We start from the raw sequence: 20,901 nt of genomic DNA on the forward strand, positions 1-20,901 counted from the left end.
TGCTTTAAATGAGTCATCTACCCAATCCATCTATGTCGCTGAGCTCCAGTACTGCAGAATTTGCAGTGTTACCATTGCACTTTCAACCACCTCATCTACTGCTTTCCCAGTTCTGTAAACAGGCATCCCCCTTTCAGCCTTCTCATTCCCTGACTGGAACGTTCCAGGCTTTTCAGTGTCTCCTTGCAAGACACCTGCTCAGTTCCCTAAGTATGTCTCTTCTGCATCCTCTGTAACATACACTCAAGATGGGGAGACCAAAACTGCATGCAGTACTCCAAATGTGAATGCCCCAAGGCTTCCGGGACCATGCAGCAATACCCTCTATCTTGTTCTTAACACCCTGACGATGCACAACATTGGTGGCTTTTTTCGTTGCTGCTGCAAACAGGAAAGATCCCAGAATTAGCTCTCTGAAATCATGGTCTCCACATTGCAACTGCCAGCTCTGAATACAGTTTCATGCAATCACAGTTTGGTTATTCCCAACCTCCCAGACATTTAACCATACATACAGCTGCACTGAAGCCCGTAGGAAGTCCTTTGGGAAATCTTCAGCATCAGTTTTGTTACTTGAGGCAGCTCAGGACCACTCAAAAACTTTTAGAAACTGTGCAGATTTCTTACACAACAGCAATGGTAATGCTGAATAAGACTGATCAAAGCACAGAACTCTTTGGGGGGAATGGGGAAGAGACTCCTGTCCATCCTAAACAGTGACCATTAAGTCCTGCCCTTTCTTCCTATCCTTTAATTAGCTTTCAGTTTTTACATTTAAACCAGTCCTACAGCAACTTAAAATCTCCAAACTTGGAAACTTCCAAGTAAACTGCAACATCTAAGAAGTTTATAGGTTCATTCCCTAATTTATTAGGCACTGAATTAATTACAAATGACATTAACCACATCACAGTGAATATTTACCCTTCTCCCTATGCTGCATTTCTTGTCCCTTTTTTAATCCTCATATCATCACTAATTTTCCTTTATAGCCCCTGATAAAGAACTCGGATAAAATTAAATATTCAGGGTTCAAACAACATCTCCTGGAATATCCCACCCTGTTTGGAGGGTATTTTATGAACTTATTACAACAAGGTACTAAGAGTCATTAATGGATGTTTTAACAGCAAGGCTATTTGGTTATGATTCATTTCATTTATGTTTTTACATGGCTACTGATCGCCTCCCTCAACTCATTCATCTCTATAAATGCCCTAGCCCTCCTTCACTTGTTCTTTTTACATTCAATACAGATAGCAAAATTGAAATGCCATTGCTTTTGATACCTCCGAGCTAGGCTTCCCTAGCTTTAGTTAATACGACCGACTTTTGGCTATACCTCTTTGGCTTCCTAATCTCCGATTTCCTCATTCTTTCCTACTGACCTGATTTTCAAACTCTGTTTAACTTGGAATTGCCTCTTTGATCTTATCAGAAAACCACACTCTCCTGTTTTCTTTGGACTCTCTGTACAAGGCCTCCAATTGATCTCACCTCACTGATACACCAGGTTAAGCAATATGTTAACCGTATACAGTTCCTCTTACAGCGTCCAGTAAGACGGTCTTTTCAGATCTTACAGCAGAACTGAATCACCTTCAGAAGGGTCCCTCTCCTTCCACTGACTGTGAAGACTTAATCAGTGCCAGCAGTAAGTGCCTAAATTAAATCTGTTTTGGGCTGGTTCACCTGGGAAAGCAAACTTCATCAGATTCTCATCTAACCTACAGTCTACATTACTGGTTTAGTCACCTCCAAACTGGATTATTGTAATGCTCTTTACATGAAGACCTGATTACTCAGATGCTTCAGGTGATCTAGAATAGAGATGTGCTCAAACGATGAACAGCTCAGTGCTTTCAAATAAAGTACACATAAACACGTCTGGTCATGTAAAAGAGTGGCATAGCTATTTGATTGCTCCATTTTGTTACACATCGTAGTGAAACAAAAATTGTTCAAAGATTCCTGGAAAGAAGTTAGGCATTTCACCAAGAACACATGACAAACCACACAGATACCATGGTGAAAGAGCCACTCCAGTCAGGACCACTGGCTGCCACCACCACATCCCTTTAACCTGTGGCATTCGTGTGGTCCACAGCAAGATGGACCCTGGACCATCTAGGAAGGGGGAAAGGGGGGTATGTGGAGGGAGGCTTTCAGCTACCCCAGTTCTTGACCGAGTTTACCAAGTAGCCACACAGACTAATGCTGGCCACCGGAAGGCACAGGAATGAGCTAGGAGGAACACAGAGGAGGGAAGGAAAGAGCGTACTTTTTCACAGCCACCACTAGCAAGAGGCTCCATCATTGTCACCACATAATGTATTTGATGGTAATGCAGCAAAAGCAACATCTTACAAGGCAATTACCAAAAAAAGTGATCAAATTAAGCACTAGGTTTGTTTTGGTTGGTTTGTTTTGTTGTTTTTTGGGGTGTTTTGTTTTGTTTTGTTTTGTTTTAAAAAGGCTATATTAAATTCAAATCTGAGTTTACTAAGTGCTACTGTCTATTGGCCTTTGGTGAAGTTACACTTACAGACCTTCATGAGAGTATCTTGGTTATCTGTAGAACTTAGACTTCAAGAGTTTGGTTTCTCTTTAACAAGAATGCATTCCCATTTAAATCTGCACAGAGGAGTCCATAAATTTTAACAGAAATTGCAGTCTTGGCTCCATTGCTGAATGACAGATCAAACTATGACCAATGGATTTCTTAATGCCAGAAGAAAAGAGTGAATCATCAGAATCACAACTTTATTTCATTAATGCCCTATTCCTTTAATTACAGCACCTGAGAATCATTAAAAAGCTCTAGAAACTGAGTCATACTTCAAAGCTGCAAAGAGCTACTGCTGCAGAAATTGGGGAGCCCCATTTATCTAATCCTGAAGCTGACAGCACTCCAGGCTTTAAAGCTGAGAATACAGCACAGAGACTGAACACAGCTGGACAAAACAGCCTACAAGGAAATAAACTTTAAGTGGCAAGAGGTAACTCAAAACATTAAAGTCTTCTACTGACTTGAGTGTGATTTACAATCAATTGTGTTTTAGACAAACGAAATCAGCAATTGGAAGGGGTGTACACTGACAGAATGGCTTTCAGCCGCAGCTGGGGGTAGATAACCCTCAGATAAACTCCAATCTCCAATGCTGAGCAAAACATAGAGATCCTAAACATCAGCACGCAAACCAAGAACTGAAGTTGTACTAAAAGTAAACAGAAAATTAATTTGGAAGTGTGTGCAAATTCACCGTCTCTGCTCATAAGAACTCCATCATATTACTGCTGTGCAGCAGCAGTCTGTGCCTCAGACCCAACCATGTCCACCTAACCCTAGACTAAAGCTAAAGAGGCAGAGCAGCTGTGCTTAGACCACCACAGGCAATGACAACCTGAAAACTGCAAACAAACCTGCCCACCAAACAAGTCCAGCAAGGCCTCCACAAATCAGATCCAATGAACCTGTAAGGGTCTCCATTAGATTCAGTGTTTACAGGAAAAAGCAATAAATCTGAAAATCGGCTGCAGGTGAAAGTAAAGCCCTCATATGTCAGCAGATTACAAAGTGGTATCTTTATTATTCAAAGATGGCTAAATTCCATGCTGCTGGCTCCAATTTTTGTTCTGCAAGACTGATGGGTTTTCCAACATGATCCCAGAACATATCTCTTCCTCCAAAAACAATCCCCGATAAGCTGGTAGGCAAAGAATATTACGAAATTATTCTCCACACACTTTCAAACCAGTAATCTTTGTGCAGCAGTTCATAACACAATCTATGTATGCAAACAAACAGCTTCAGACATGGATTGATTTAAATGAGGCAACTATTGCTTTCCCTAAAGTTATTTTAGGAATATCAAATGACACAGTAGTTCAAGCTGTCACAGACATCCTCTTTCCCACAGAGTGGAATAAGGTTTAGTTTTACACTAAAAAGTGTTTTAGTTTAGTTTCACACTAAATAGCCCTATCACAGTTAAGTTTGAATGAAAATACAAAGAACAGTACCAAGATAAAACTGCAGGGGATTCAGTTTTAAAAGGTTATTTTCCATTTCAGCATTTTGCCAGGACACCTCTATAAGTTTTTATCGACTTCCTTCTTAAAGAAAACAGCCACAAACTTCTGAGATGCTGCTACTTCTCAGCAGATGTGAGAAGTCAGACCATTACAGCCTGACCCTCCTGTTGGCTTCTCTCTACAGGAGTAACTGTACATCCCTAGGCATGCACGATGCTATACAGAACCAAGCAGAGCTCACAGGCTCACAGCTTCCAGCTGGCATAATGAAAGGAAATAAACAGAAAGACGATCAGGACAACTTTACAGAATAATTCCAAAAAGTATTCTGTTTAAATATACATCATTTATTGGGGATATTGTGGAGCAGCCAAACTTTAAAGTGGTGGACTCTTGAGATTTTGGCTTTGTAAACTAAGACAACACAGTGTATTTTAGGGACAAGGAGAGAATCAGAAATGTCCGAAGACAAACCAGAACATCAAGTCTGGTATTACTGACAGAAGTGAAGACAGAGGAAAAATAGCAAAAAATCAGATGTATAACAAAAAAAGGCTTTTATCTGGTCTTCAAAGACATCTTTAAACTCAACACAATGCATAGTCAGTGAAGGATTTTAAAAAAGGAACCTTAAAACTGTCAGGTTGAAATGCTAGAAGACTTTTAAAAGCTGTAGTCTGGATGGAATGGAAGGAAGTAACAAAAAGCAAGCGTCTCAAGAAAAAACAAACCAGCAGTATCAAGAAGGTGCATGAAGAAGTGCAAAAATTACAGAAGCAAAACATGATTTAATACTTTCACTTCTAATATTAGGATTCAATCCAAGTGTACCATCTTCTATCTGTTTCAATGGACTGAATACCCAGATGTCAGTACAGATTTACCTGTAGTATCAAAGCTCTGGCATCCTGTACTCCTGCTGTGGCTACATCTCAATATAGATGCAAATTACCAAACTAAATGCCATGAAGTACCAGGGAGTATAATTTTGTTTTACACACAATCAACTCTTATAACCTTGTGTCTCCTTCTCCTTTTTCTGTTGCACTTACCTAGTTTATATTCACATGTGGAATACAAATCACACCACAGTTTCCATCTCTAATGTTATGAATGCTTTCTGGACCTAACATAACAGACTCAATTCCAGTGTGGTAAACACTGAAGAGACTTGCATCATAAATGTATTTTATGCCTTTATCCAGATTCTTCCCCCCCTTCAAGCAAAACCAGAAAAACGAAATTACATTTTCTGTAAGGACATGTGATGGTAAGATCAAAAACATCCTATACCAAAACTACTGCAACATGAGGGGTTTGCATGGCAAAATGCTGACCATTCCTTTCCTAAAAATCACTGCTTTGGTATAAAAATAGCGAAGCCTGTCTGAAGTTATGACCATAAAGAAAATGTACAACCAAGGTGAGTACAAACGTATAACAAGGGTGAGTGTGTATTACCTATATGGAGACTTAGTTTCTAGTCCCCATTATTTATGCTAAACTCAATTATGGGATACATGGACTATAAATGCTTTCCTACATAATAAAGAGCTGTACTAGTGTCAAGCAAAAAACCCCAACAAAACAACAAAAGAACAAATTAACTTAACAGTTGTCGTTTCATAATTAATTGGTGAAACTCAGAGCTACACAGTCAAGATAAAAAAGCAGGGTTTCAGTGGTTCATTCTGTTTTGTTTTAAAGTGTCCTCAAACCAATTATGACTCCCCAGAAAAGCATCACACCTTCATAAAAAGACATTACCGTTAATGTTGTCACAGTAGTAAAAGTGTTCATCGTTTAGAGAAGGGCATGCGGAAACTAAGTCCTGCAGGCCTGCACCAGTGACAGTGAGACAGCCCGAGAGGTTGAGGTGTTCCAGATGTGGCAGTCCTCCTCCCAGCGTCAGTGCCCTGTCAACACACACACAAGAGAGGTGTTAAGAGTCTGCCCAGGACCAGAGTTACAAGTACTACAAGTACTCTACAACAGCTGCAAGTCACCAAGTCAGACTTATTTGTGTCTTGTAACAAAAAGCACCACACCTCTGATAAACCAGTTTTAAATCTGAATCTGGCAGCTTCATACCCTGTAAAGGAGATCACCCTTGAAGCTGCATAACAGACCTGAAAAATAAACTATTTCTACTGAAACTAACAATGCCTTCTGACAGACTTAAATGGTAAATCACTTTGTTTATTAATGACTCCAGAGATGAGATGACCAAGCATTTCAAAGAACTACCAAGACATTCTTCTCCAAAACACCACTGATTTTGGCAACTCTTCTAAGACTACATGTATTCCTCAAACCCCCTGAAAATGTGACACTCCCAAGTTTGGGGCATTACCCTTCTGAAAAGTTTGAGTGTCTTTTTTTGTTGTTGTTATTTTGGAATCCAAATTTGTATTTCCTTAGGCTGACAGCGGAGCCTCTCTCTGCCAACACACCACCTCATTATCCAAGTAGAATCCATCCATGAGCATCATGGATGTATCACACCCAAGCAACCATTAGGCTGCCTGATTCTCTGCAAGCTCACAGGGCAGCCACAGCCCATGATCAGTCACAAACAAGCTCACCCATCTGAAAAAAACACCAGGCTTGAAACTTCAAGACGCAGATTCAAGCCAGGACTGAAAATCCCTCCAGAATACCACTATACAACTTTCTCCTGTCAGCAGGCAAAAGCAGAACTGTTGACCATAAAACCAAGCTCTCAGTTAACTTTTCTGTGAAATGAACTGACAAGTGTTTCTATTGGAGGTTTCATTCTCTCTCCTCAAGGACTCAAACCATTCTGGTGAGTAAAAGAAGCACTTGTTGCAGCACACTTACAGCTCTTAAATACCATCTTATCTAAAAAGCACCAGGGGGAAACTGGCACCACAGCTAAACCCTTCCCATCACTCAATGGCAATTCTCCCTGGAGAGTCCTAGACTGCCGAGTCATGAAAAAAACAGACCAGTACCAAGCAAACTACACTCAGCATCACCTCATCAGCACCAAACAAAACTCAGCAGTGCCAGTCCACTCCCACACCTGAACAGCACCAAGCTCAGACACAAAGCACAGCTATCCGAAGCTCACTCTGAGCAAGACTAACACTGGTGACTTAAAGTGTTGAAGAATCCCTATGGGAGACTTTCAAACAGCTAGTACTTCTGAACATCAAATGGGGTGAAGTCTCCAGAAAGACAAGTCGCCAGCAGCGCCTCATGCTATTTCGCAGTTGACTGCAGCGCACAGTACAGGTAGGCACAAAGTCTTCCTACTCCAAGAAGTTTTAAATAGCCCTAAGTGCTACAGCACACCTGAGCAACAAATACTTCAGCATCATCCCACTTTCATTATGGAGCAGTAAGTACATTTTTGTGACAAAAATAACAATGTCAATTATCAGACGTAGGAAATTTTGTAGCTCTCTTGAAGCCACCTACATGTTCAAGCCAACTTCAACTATTTTTTCTCCTCCTTTGACACATGAAGTCATATTTAACGTGATGTTCTGCACATACAAAATTATCACAGAACCACAGAATCACTTTGGTTGGAAAGAACCTTAAGGTCACTGTGCCTGACTGTAAACCTAACACTGCCAAGTCCACCACTAAACCATGCCCCTAAGCACAACCTCTACACATCTTTTAAATACCTCTAGGGTCAGTGACTCCACCACTTCGCTGGGCACCCCATTCCAATGCCTGATAACCCTTTCAGTGAAGAAATTCTTGCTAAAATCCCATCTAAACCTCCCCTGGCACAACTTGAGGCCATTTCCTCTTGTTATATCACTAGTTACATGGGAGGAGACATCAACATCCACATCGCTACAGCCTCCTTTCAGGTAGTTGTAGATAGTGGTAAGGTCTCCCCTCAGCCTCCTTTTCTCCAGGCTAAACCACCCAGTTTCCTCAGCTGCTCCTCACAGGACTCGTGCTCCATATCCTTCACCACCTTCGCTGCCCTTCTCTGGACACGCTCCAGCACCTCAATGCGTGTCTTCTTGTGAGGGGTCCAAAACACAGTATTCAAGGCGCAGCCTCACAAGTGCCGCGTACAAGGGCACAACCACCTCCCTACTCCTGCTGATCACGCTATTTCTGATACAAGCCAGGATGCTTTTGGCCTTCTTGGCCACCTGGGCACACTGCTGGCTCACATTCAGCCAGCTGTTGACCAACAACTCAGGTCCTTTTCTGCCTGGCAGCTCTCCAGCCACTCATCCCCAAGCCTGGAGCATTGCATGGGGTTGTTGAGACTCAAGTGTAGGACCCAGCATTTGGCCTTATGGACCTCATACAATTGGCCTTGGCCCATCGATCCAGCCTGCCTATAAATTATGCCATTATCCAGACAAGTTAAGAGATGTTACTCCAGTTTATGAAGTTTCAAGTGTATTGACAGGTGTAACAAAGATTAGTTAATCAACACAATTTCCTAACAAGAGATCACTAAAGATCAAGTCTAAAAGCATTAATGCTGCCTAGAACAATTTCACAAAAAGACTTCACAGAGGACACATCTAAAAGATTTTAATTTTTTTAATCCCCAAAGGAGAAGCTGGAGAAAGTTTTCAAGTCTGGTACTATATATATATATTTTAAGATGCAAAGACCACTTAAAATCTACCAGAGTTTCTCTAATAAAAATGTTTCTACTGAAACTAAGCCGATTCACCCCAGAATGACGCAACAAATAAAATAAGAAGAAACTTACTGCAGCAAAATAGCTCAAAAATGTCTCCTCACCTGAGAGCACGGTCTGTGATCTGGTAACATCCAGACAGACTGAGAAACTGAAGAACTCGTGCAGTCTCTTCATCTGTTTTTTCACTCCCAGAGTACGCAGAGTCTTTTTTCTCTGACTGTTTAGTCCTTGCTGGTTTCTTACACAGTGCAGAGGACTCTGGAAGTGCTCGAATAGTTCTTAATGCTGTCCCAGCACAACAAAATGAGTGACTGCAGTAAATCAAGTCAGTAGAAGCACAGTGCTGCTGCCACCCTCTAGTCCTTAATCCATAAATGTCTCTACCGTAGCAAGAGCCAGAACAATTAATGTGGGATGTTGGTTCCATAAGACAAAATCCCTCAACATTTCTGTGTCTCCACTCCGCAGCATCTTCAATGTCAGCTAAATCATCTGCATCCAGCATCCACACGTAAGCAGAACTGAAGTTTTCTGAGCCATCAGGTTTAGTCCAATGCTGCTCACTATCTCCCCCCTCAATGAGGTTTTCATTGCTGATTTCATGCAAACAATTGTACTTCTTGTTGGACTGCAGGGTAATCTCTCTGTTTTTCCACAAAGTCTTAGCACTCTTGTTCCTGCAGCTTTTCAGAACACCTCTGGTATGGTGAGTTGATACGATACCCAGGGCTCTGGAAATCCTCTCTATAGCCACATCTGTGATTTTTTCACATCCAGACAGATCAAGGTGGCGGAGATTTTGACAACAACCAACCGAAGACCAACTAAAATAAGGGCAAAAAAGTGGTTTGGTTGGTTGTGGTTTTTTTGTTGTTCTGGGTTTATTTGTTTGGTTTTTAGTCTTTATTCAGAAACAGGCTAAGTATACAAAATAACATTTCATAAGTAAAATACTTAATTAGCAAAAAATGTAAAGAAAATACCCCAGACAGGTTAGATTTGATACAAGTGCTGTATGTATGCCTAGAAGAATAAAGAAATGCGAAATGCATGATGCATCAGTAACAACCTGTATTTTTTCCATACAGTGAGACTTAAAAGTCCAAATTTGTCATACATTGAAGAAATTCTTAAATAACAGACAATAGATCTATAGTCTAATAGACTGCAAGCACCAAATACATACACGACAATTTCAAAAAGCCTTGAGTATACACTGTTGTGTATAATGTAGTTACCAAGAGTCATCTAAGTTACTAGACATTACAGACCTCACAGAATGCCGAAAAAAGTGAACTTAGGGAACGAGCAAATTTCACCTCTACACCACCAAAAAAAAAATCTGAGATGTAAATTCAGTTGAAAGTATTTTAATAGTTCTAATTTCTAGTATTTCTTGAGTTTCTCAAGCTTGGCTGTTTATACATATTGAATCATCAGTGCACTTAGATCATATACCCTTCTGTCAGTTCCCATTTCTTTCAGTGAGAATAGCTGGACTCCTGAAACACATTCTGTGTACAGTATTAATCATTCCATGAAAGTCATTAGGATTAGAGATGGTATCAAACTTTTTCTTATTAACAAAACCTTACCCCTTCAGCCTTATCGTTTTCAACTGAAAGAAATTTGATCTACAATACTGCTACATTAGCTTTAAAAGTATGTTATTTATGTGACCTTTACCTATCCATAGTTTGTGTTATCTATCATTTACTTTCCATAGGTGATTACTTAGATTTACAGCAAGCTAAACTCATTTTCCGAGTTATAAATTGGGGTGCTGGAAATATATACATGTGAGGACACTAGAGACTGACAAAAGCTCACCAAGATTGGTTTCTGAGCCACAGAAATTCCATACGACTTTTATTTCAAGTAAAACTTATGGCACAAGCTGCAGACTGTTGTTACTAGCATCCATGCTGATTAATTTTCTGTGTTGTTAACACACAAAACTTGAGAGCACTCTATGAGGAAAGTGTTGAACACTGCAATAGCCACTGAGTTTCAGTATCACAGTAAGACCCATTGGTGCAGGCTTCATCTCCGTGCACCATCCCACTGACATCAGGAAATTCCTGCAGGCTACAGTGAAACTCAGGAATCCAGTTACTACACCTAAGCCTTAGAGCTTTGCCCACCATTTGATCAGTGACTTAAATAGCAGCATTCCAAACACTACCAGCTATATCGGACAAAGAGCTACCATAACTGAGTGACTTCACAAAATCTATTGACAGCTTCAAGTTGTCAATACTAGAACAAAATACAATTATTGTTACGGTAATACATATCCAGCACTGAAGACTGAGCATTTTAAATGGCCACTACAAAGGTACATGCTTCACTTGCTATTGCACTGATTTATTATTCTGGTTTAGTTTAGTTACGAGCAAATCCTGAATGCAATTTCTCTATTACTCTTTATCAGCAACGTACTAAAACATGTTTGAAGGTTTTTGCCCCTCAAAATAGAATTTTTTAAAGGAAGCAGCAATTATCTAACCTTTCAAATGCAGTGTCTGAAATATTAGTTTGCGTGAGATCCAAATACTCCAAGTTGGGGCAAAGCTCCAAGATCTGTCTAACCTGGAAAAAGAAAGGAAAATAACCAGTAAAGACACAAGCCAGTAAGTCTTCACACAGTGTCAAGAGACAACATACAAATTAACATTCTCTTGAATTACAAGTCATTTTCAATACCTGCGTGCTTTAAGCTCAGTCGTATCAGTTATTAATTAAAGGCTGCAGAGCCAGAACTATTAAATGCCAGTTTAAAGTTACATACCATTTTGCTAGACACTGCAGAGCTATAGGCCAATACAAATGTCTTCACTGAGGAGCCCACATGCGGGAGGACATTATGAATTAAGCCATGAAGTAAACGTTTTTCCATTTGCGCTATATTAATGGCAAGTGAATCTTCAGCTGCTTCTTCTGCAAAATAAAACCAGAGGAAGACTTAAAATATTCTTTGAGTCATCTGAAATTCACATCGCCATCCTACATCAAACCAGTTATTGGAAAACTAGAAGTTTAACAAGGCCTAAGTTTCAGAAGGTACTTTACATCAAACTGTTGCTGAATTCCAGCTCAACATGCTGCTTAAGCCTCATCTTTAAAAACTATCTGCTTGTCTTTCTGACAGCCCAGAAGAGTTTAACTCCAACAGTAAGTAAAAACAGTAAGCCTTAACAGAAAATTATCATTAAAGGACTTGGAGAAACATTTACTACAGATCACGTACTGCTCAAGGCTGTCCAGGGCAGCTGTCTTCACCAACTTGCTTTATACATTGAAATACAGTCTCACAGGGCAACTCAAATCCTGTGACATAACAGCTTAAGACATTTTGAATTATGCCTAGAATGCATTAGGATGCAAGAAATACATCTCAACTTCCTGAAGAGCTGAACCCTGGCTTTTACCTCCTTCCTAACTCCAGACACATCCCCATGACTCTTCTTCTACCTGCAGTCACGTTTGCTTCCTCCTAGATAAATTAATTCAGCTCATTAAAATCAGCTGCCTGCCTCCCATCCATTCCTCTTTTTCTTTTCCACCCAATGGGAGTCAGGATGAAATGAAGATGAGGAAAAAGAGCGCTCTGTTCAGAAAACTTCAGCAGTTGTTCTACAAAACTTTGAAGTTCTTTTTTTGCTGCATAAGTCTACTTGGCTTAGTAAGCATTTAATTTAGACAGAACATAAGTATTAATGCATTTGTTATTACTTTAATGTACTGATATCAACTATGATAACATACATATTTTAAACAGATTTTACAGAAAAGACTATTTTATACATTTATTTCTTGTAGCTATGTCATTGCCAGGAAAAAAAAAAGTCCCCCAAATCAGAATTTACCTACCAGTTTCATCTACGTCAGCATCTTCATCCCATTCCTGGAAAGCACGACTTTCATCTTTTCTATTTTTCACCCATTCCTCATCAGGTTCTGTCTCGGTATCTGCCGCAGGACCACTATACCAATCACCTACTCACCCCCAGCCCCCCAGAAAAGAGGGGGAAAAAGCAAACCAAACAAAAAACAAGTAAGTAAAGATAAACTCATCACTGCAGAAAATATAAATTATAGCATCTCAGTATATTGTGATCTGACCAAAAGATATAAATGAATTTTGCATTTATCTCAGCTAAGGTTGGACTGAATTCTGACATAATTCTTGTTTGATCTACATTTTAAAGCTTCAAAAAATTCCTGAATAGTTTCAGCACCACTACAGAACTTCCAGCCTGTTACGCTATTCTGAGACATGCCTGCTGTCCTGTTTTCTTAGTAGGAATTACTGCATTGCATGATTGCAAGCAGAAATTATTAGGGACTATTTGGACTGTGTAGGTGCTGAAGCTCTTTCTGGTGGATAAAGTAACTGTCAACTTTCAGTATAATACTTGCTTTAAGGTATTTCTGTTTTTCTCTGGAATCCTACAGATATACAGTCAGCCATGATGTATTTTATTAGCCTGTTTTTACTCACTGCACTCCAGGATCAAGAAACCCAAGTTCCAAAAGTAACCTACTTACAACGCTTATACAATATTTATAGCATACAAATGACTCAAATCAGTAGGCAATCATTCTTCAGAACACCTGGATGAATGTATCAGCAACATGATTCCACTGATTTTGCTAGTGGGACACATCCTCTCCCCAAGGGTTACTGCACAAGTGTAATTTACTTCTAGTTTGGGTATATTGTAGCATTTGGCTCAGTATAAGCAGCTCTGTTGCCTCCCTCACCACAGATATGCTTGAAACAGAAACACCTTATTCTGCATTACTGGGGGATCCTACTATCCCCAAAGCAAAAGCAGGCCATTGAGTGCTACATAAGAAACCTTGTTCCTTTAGATGACCAACAAAGTGACAATGAAACCCTAACTGATTTTCAACTGACTGTGAAGCAAAAGCTTTCAGAAACATTGTCATATACTTTAACACATCTTTATAACACATATAAAAAGCCTCAGAAGCCCTCTCTTCAATAGGAGGAAAAAAAAGTTAAAAATTTAACTAAGCCTGTAGTTCTATGTTCTTTCCTGCCTCTGGCACTAAATCTCACTTGAGAAGCTTCCACCCAGTTCAGAGCACTCCTGCACAAACAACTGAAATAGTACAGACAGTGCGTCATGAGAGCAGCTTCCTGTGGTGCCAAAGACAGGTTTAGGAATAAGCCATTTTAAGCAGCTGCCAGGTTTTTTGTTTTGGTTTTTTTTGTTGTTGTTGTTCTTTGTTTTTTGTTTTTGCATAATACTGACTTATTAACACAAGTAGGTTTTAGAGGAAAATTTAGCAATTTGAACTCTGAAATCTCTTCTCTCCACTCAAGTCTTCTGAAGCTCATGGACCAATCCCTTATTTTCAGTAAGATTTATCCAACCAAAAAAATTAATTCAGACCCAAAAGTCAATTAACTCCTCTTTGGCTTGTACAGATTTCAGAAGGCACAAATGCACAGCCAGGAAGACGTTTTTAGCTTTAACATATCTCAAAACAGAAGTTTTATATTGCTAGCTTTCTCTCCTAAAATCTTAAACGCACATAAATAATAGCTTATTAACCAGCACAGGTGATCTCTTTTTTACACAACTACACTGACATGGTAGCAATTGTGAAGCTTGCAATGCCATACTCCAGTGATGGCTTAATACTCACATAAATATGGACAAATACAAATAAAAATATTTAATACTACAAGTATACTCTGTGGACTTGTAACTGGCCTCATTGGAATACAGAGTATTTTGTCTATTTGAAAATGTACATTTGCAAAGTTTACACTTCTCAATAGAAAATTTTAATTAACAGGACAGTTTGAGGAACAGAATTTATAAAAACCCACCTAGTCCTTACTGCAGTAGAAGTTATTGAAGTAATATGTCTACAGAACCAACACTAAAACATTCATAGAGTTTTCTTTGAAGTTTGAATATAAAAAGTTAAGAATAGATTATGAGGAAATGTTAGAACGCCATTTGCTTTCAACTTCCATTCTGCAGTCATGTATTTTATTTCTACCTAATAACCTAATGAAATAAAATTTTACAGATATAGGTGTAACAGCAGCATTTATAAGTCAAACCACCTTAGATACTTAAATCACACTTAAGATGTTTTATCAGTGAATATACTTGTTAGCATTCATACAAGCAAATAAATCTCAGTAAAACTAATCAACAGTTTTTATAAAAGAGCTACTTGTGTTACAACCAAGATAACTTTTAGTTTCATAATTCTACAAGACTGAAGTATGTTCTGGGGATTTCTAACATTTAACCAAGTTTCAGGGCACTATCCTTGCCAGGAGGATAAAGAACACCTTGCCATACAAGCATGCTCAAGTTTATTGTCCATGACAACCTATAATAAAACATTTTCACAAAAAAGGACTCAAATTCTTATAATTAACATGCTTTCAAAGGAAGAATTAAACTTCACTTACCTCTGGCCCAGCGAACCGGGTAAAGATGTTTCCAGAGAAATCCAGTTTTAGCCAACTGTGCCCATTCAGTGCTTACTTGACTACACTGACATAACTCTTGGGGGTTAAGGTAACTGAAAATGGTCAGCATTACTTCAGGAGGAAGATTAGTAATATTTGTGGTGTGCCCTGTCACTTCGGTTTCTGAAACACAGAAAGCGAGTGTTAAGTGAAGCACAGCTGCAGAGCTTTTAAACAGTAGTGAAACTCACATTCTGACTAGGTCAATGAAAACAGTATCTGAAAAAAAATTTGAACTGTTTGGCAAAACAGTTTAAAAAAAAGCTTCAAAAAACTTTCCCTGTAACAACTCCTTGAACAAACAAACAAAAAAATCAGATCAGTTTTCTGTTTGCCATTTTCTCCACTGGCTAGTTTTATCCAACCCTTAAGGATCAAAAAAAGCCCTGGACAAAAGTAAATACTGCTTCTCAACCACATAAAGATAAAAGCAGTATCTGCTATAAATTAAACACTTTTAAAAAACCACCTTCTGTCATAGATTATATATACCTGCTTTCCCACATTCCCAGGAAACTGCACTAGCACAGAATCTACCAGCTGGGACCACGCTCACTGCAAGCACTCAACCTCTTGACTAGGGCACAGCAAGAAGTCCATGCTCAACTCCTTGCAGCTGTCTCAGATTTTATTTCTCGCTTTAACTGCTAGCACAGAAAATTAATTTTAACTTCTGAATGGTGACAAGCCATCCAGGTTGTAAAGTAATACAGAGACTAAAATTCAACCACTGGAATTAAAACATCAACAGCCATAGGAACCATCTCCAATAGGCCTCCCTTATCGCCATAGTACGAAGAGCTCCAAACTAAAAAAAATTTTAAAATAGTTTTCAGAAGTCCTTAGAAGTAGCAGGTTTCATAAATTAGTAGGGAGTTACTTTTAAAGTTAGGACACAAAGTACGTAAGCCTTTACAACAAGATAAGCATCAGGTTTCTTTTCACAGAGAAGCTTCAAAAGTGAGCATAATGTATACTTTACCCTGTGATAATCTATTGCTACTTCAAAAAATATAATTAAATACAGTTTCACTTGATGAATCAATATGATCATTTGTACACCTAGCAAGTCACTGCATGTAAACTACAGAGAATTTCACACTAAAATGCAGTTAAAATAGCACAGGACTGCAAGCTGCATTATCTTTTGCCATTTTTTAAAAATAAATGCACACCACATACTTCCCTCTCCCTAAAGTCTAGAACACAACTACTGCAGAATTACTACTGTCCCAAAATGCTATTCCAGCTAGACTTAACAGCAAGTAATGCCGTAAGGCTACTTCTGTCACATTCATCTGTTCAGACTCAATAGCATTTCACACCTTGGACCATGATCTTTTCTGAAGGCTTCACCTGGAGGGCAGAAAATGACCAGTTCAGTAGTTCAGAGAAGTCAAGTTTCATTAAAAAAAAAAATAATCTGATTACAGAGTAGTTTTTCAAGTTTCTTTAATGAGAGCACCACATCTTATCAACAACACAAAGTTCATTTATGAGGGTTTGCTCTACTTAGTCTCACACCCCAGTATTACACTTCTGATACATTAATTCCCCCTACTTGGGGCATCAAGTTGTCTTACGTAGGAGTGAAATGTATAAACACAGACAACTTAAGTTGCTTCAACAGTCAATAAAACAAGCCTGAAGTGCACTTTAGTAGCAACTCATTTATTCTAAGTTTCATCAGGAAAGGTAGTTACAGATGAACACAGATTAAATACCCACTTTCAGAACGCGTACTTAATCTGACCTACTCACACGCTGCACAGATTCATTCCCTTGCATTACTCCACACACACAGTTTCTTCCTTTCTGATTCCCGAGAGGCCCAGGGAAGTTACATAGTGGAGCTGGGGAAAGTCAGTTGCTTTTAACTTGAAATATCGTCAGTTAACTAACTATTCTATGCCATTAAACCATCAGCAGAAAAGCTTACAAAGCAATCATAAACACAAAGAATTAAATTCAGAGTCTGCAAATAGAAAAGATAATTTCAATGGAAGTATGAAATTGAAGTTAATTATCATTTCTGCCCATTTATTCTATCAAATATTACTATGGGAGGGAAGGGAGAGGAAGAGGTTGAGAACACGTAAAAAGGGAAGTACTATGTACAGTACAACCTGCCAAGAGGCCTGTTTCAAACAGTAAAGCTCCTTAAGTTTCAAAACTGGTTTGAAGAAATTCCCACTTTATAAAGCTATTTTATCTGCCTGTAAGTAGCTTTAGGTATGTAACTGGTGTGGCTTTTCAGATAAAAATTGCCATTTCAAAATTACTTTAAGTAGATGCTTCACCTTGATCTGCCTTCTCGTCCACAGAATACTTAAAGACCTTCTGAAGTTCTTCCGCTTGATTCCACTTACTAAGACCTCTGAATTCTGCAGCCTCCTTCTGTGAGCAGTGCTGTGCAATTACCTTCTTCTTAATATCTTTCAACTCTTCATAAGTAAAGTATTCCATCAACATTGGCTGAAAAACCTAAAGCAAAGGATAAATGAACAAAAACAAAGTCTGATGCTGACAGAGATAGTTGATAATGCTACTGACATACCAACACAGAATTTCCTGTTTCAAATTCCCTTCCAGTAAAACATGTCACACATTAAATGAACCTAAGGACAGGGCCATAGACGTTTTGAGTTCCAACCCTCTGCTTGCCAACTGGCCACTGCATAGTCTCAGGCAAGGTGTTTAACTGTTCTCCCCCACAGAAAAGGGGGGTGATTAAAGTTGCTTAAACTATAACTTATCAAAGTACTCACGCAGAAGGCACAGTGACAAGGAAGAAAAACATGAGAAAAGATTTTTCTTGGACAGACTTCAGAAGATTTACTCTCTCTAGAAGATGCTTCCCAGTTTTAGGATACCCATAAATCATCAGACTAGCAGTACTAGTCTACATTTCAAATACAGGTCAGAGGCTTTTTGGGAGTGTCAGTTTGAGTCATGAAGTGCTGGTTTACAGGACTTCTTTTTTTGCTTTAAGTTTTACTAGACATCCCCATAAATAGCTACCTGCTGCAAATAAATCCCAGTCCCCGTGGACTTTCATTATAATTTTTTTAAAGGACCAGAATTTCATAATATTTTTTCAATATATTCACTGTTTCAGAAAGTGTCACTTTGCAGTCAGAGAACAGAACAATGACACCACAGTCCTGAAAAAAAATTGGCATAGTACTAAAAACAGAATTGTGGAAAAAAACTGAACTTCTAAGCCCCTTGTCTCTATTCAGTCATTCCAAACACCAAGGAAGATCAGCATATTTGACAAAAATTTTTACCTACCTCCTCTTCCTCTTTCATATGAGGAAGGAAATCCCTGGTAAAGGCTTCTAATCTCTCCTTCAGCTGTTTCGCATAGTTTAGCTGTTCGTATTCATTCTGAGAAGAAAGCAAAGATTTAACTATTATCTAATCTTATACATTCATTAGAGGATTGAATTGTTAAATAAATCAGTGTTTCAAAGTAAACCCCAATATGTCTTCCCCATGCATGCAGCACGGTTGCTCTATTTCATGGTAAGAATATGTTCACTTACCAAGTTTCACGATAAGCTGACAGTCTGCACTGGCCTGTTACTCAGCAGAACAAAGAATTCCCTTCCTGGCTGATTCCAGTTTATTTTGTTATCAGATATGAATAAACTTGTCTAATCACATTTTCACTTTGGAGCACAGACTGAAGTCTGTCAATCCACAGTTTTACCCAAAGTTCAAAGCAGTAACAAACTAATTACTTACCTGCACATTTTGCATAAAAGTTATTCTACGATACAGCAGTTCCACTTCATTTTCTAAATGCATACACTTTACATTAGTTATTCTGCAATTCTAGCTTCCAATTTATAATCAGAATTTAGTCCAAAATGCTCTATAGGTATTTAATTTGGAAATTGAAAGAAGTCTTGAGTATAGATGTAACTGACTTTTAAATGTTAAAGTTAGACCAACCTCATCTATCAATTTGTTAGCTTGTTCTGTGTCAGTAATGTTGGTTCTGAAGCCCGCCCAGTAATTGCAACACACCAAAGTTCCTCATAGCTCTTACAGCAAATGTTGTTCTACAACATCAAGAAACCCTATTACAGAAAAAGCTTAAGCCATCAGCTTAAATTAATCACACTCTTAAACAGTTACAATATCTAAAGAGAGAGCTAAAAAAATCTGTTTATCCACGCGTAAGAAGTAAGAGAATAACACTAGCATCCTATCAGACAAGGTTTAACAAAAAGCCAAGTGTTAAATTTCTCTTCTCCTTCACTTTTCTTAATCTTCTGATTCATTAATTAAAATTTGTCCTAATTTGTCTTAAGTTTTTATATGCACAGGGCAAAAATTTATTTGCAGGATTCCCAGGTCAAAAACAGCCTTAGATGGTAAAATGAAACCAATCAACTGCTTATTTTGTATTTTTTCTCACCAAAAATATGGGCCATGTGTACTAGAAATGTAATATGAGATGTCAAATTATTAATGGAGAATATAGTTCTTAAGAGTACAGGAAGGGGAAGTTGAGTTGGGGACTCCAGAGGAAAGACACAGCAGAATTCAAGTAGAATTCTCCTGTAGAAGAATTAAACAACTAAGTCGTGAAAAAGCCAGTTACATTTAGTTTCTTCAGGACTGAAACATTAACAGTATTACTGAGCAACAGATTACTAGAAGAAGTACATGACTCTTGTAATCACCTTCATTTGTGACAATGATACATTGCCACACAAAAGATACGCAAAGCTTCCTAACAAATTAATAAAAAAACTACTATTTCTATAGTCAGAAACTGGTCTGACCTTTGTATCTGTTTGTATCTGTCTTTGTATTGTCTTTGTATCTGAAACTTCCATGTTGTCTCTCCAAAACACCTCCAGTCACACAGTGAGGGAATCCTGTCACAAAATACACTTCTGAAAAGAAATTTTACCAGAAATTTAGTGACTGTGATAAATAGCAAAAGAATTTGTGTTTCAGACTGGAAAGTTTCCACTACTGTATCAAGAAATAACAAATGTCTTCCTCCTCCTTAGTTTATTTGTAGAGAGAATTAAGGCAATCTAATGCCTAATTATACCATGTTTTCCTTAGGATACAAGTCCTTATAGTCTACTTACCTTTACGTTCTTTAACCCTTTCTCAAAGAGGCTAAGCATCTCTGAGAGTTTGTTGTCCGAATGCACATTGTACACTGTCCGGCTACGTTGCTGAAGTAAACCAATGATACACTCATTTTCAATCTGCTCATGCATTTTAAATTCCTTGAACGTGGCATAAAGGGATTGCAGAAGAGCCCGAAAGTCATTGTTGTTGGAGAAGTTGGTCTTGGAAAGCTAGAAGAAAGAAATGCCCATTAAAAAAAGAAAAATCTATGAAAGTCATATCAAGGTAAGGTTAAATCCCTAGAACAGGTATTAGCTCCAGTTATTCATTTCTCCCATTGCTTACAACATAAAAGATGAAAACCTTCAGTTTTATTCAAAAAATTGGCAAAAATAAGAACTGAATTTGCAATTTGAGCAACTTGCTCCAAAGATAAAAAATTAAGAGTAATAAGTGATTTTAATTTCAATCTTCAAGTGCAACAGATAAAAATCAGACAAGTGCATAGATAGGAATACACAAACTAGTCTCTTTTTTTAATAGTACCTTTCCCATAATTTATCTAATTGGTGCATTAAAA

The 20,901-nt window shown here is 38.4% G+C and overlaps 1 protein-coding gene across 1 annotated transcript in view; it reads right to left on the reverse strand.

The window, feature by feature from the left end:
- The window catches only part of FBXL5 (F-box and leucine-rich repeat protein 5), a 23,046-nt gene extending 2,476 nt beyond the window's left edge, over positions 1-20,570 (reverse strand). The window contains exons 1-9 of the mRNA XM_010178688.1: positions 20,336-20,570; positions 18,513-18,608; positions 17,519-17,702; positions 15,159-15,341; positions 12,563-12,688; positions 11,481-11,629; positions 11,199-11,281; positions 8,791-9,513; positions 5,803-5,951 (exon numbers count right to left, since the gene is read on the reverse strand). Of these exons, the coding sequence (XP_010176990.1) occupies positions 5,803-5,951; positions 8,791-9,513; positions 11,199-11,281; positions 11,481-11,629; positions 12,563-12,688; positions 15,159-15,341; positions 17,519-17,702; positions 18,513-18,608; positions 20,336-20,470 (1,828 nt within the window). The 5' untranslated portion in view covers positions 20,471-20,570. The remainder of the gene's footprint in view (positions 1-5,802; positions 5,952-8,790; positions 9,514-11,198; positions 11,282-11,480; positions 11,630-12,562; positions 12,689-15,158; positions 15,342-17,518; positions 17,703-18,512; positions 18,609-20,335) is intronic.
- Between the last annotated feature and the right edge of the window lie 331 nt (positions 20,571-20,901).

The sequence above is a fragment of the Mesitornis unicolor genome, unplaced genomic scaffold, assembly GCF_000695765.1.
Source record: "Mesitornis unicolor isolate BGI_N332 unplaced genomic scaffold, ASM69576v1 scaffold20962, whole genome shotgun sequence".
Taxonomy (NCBI): domain Eukaryota; kingdom Metazoa; phylum Chordata; class Aves; order Mesitornithiformes; family Mesitornithidae; genus Mesitornis; species Mesitornis unicolor.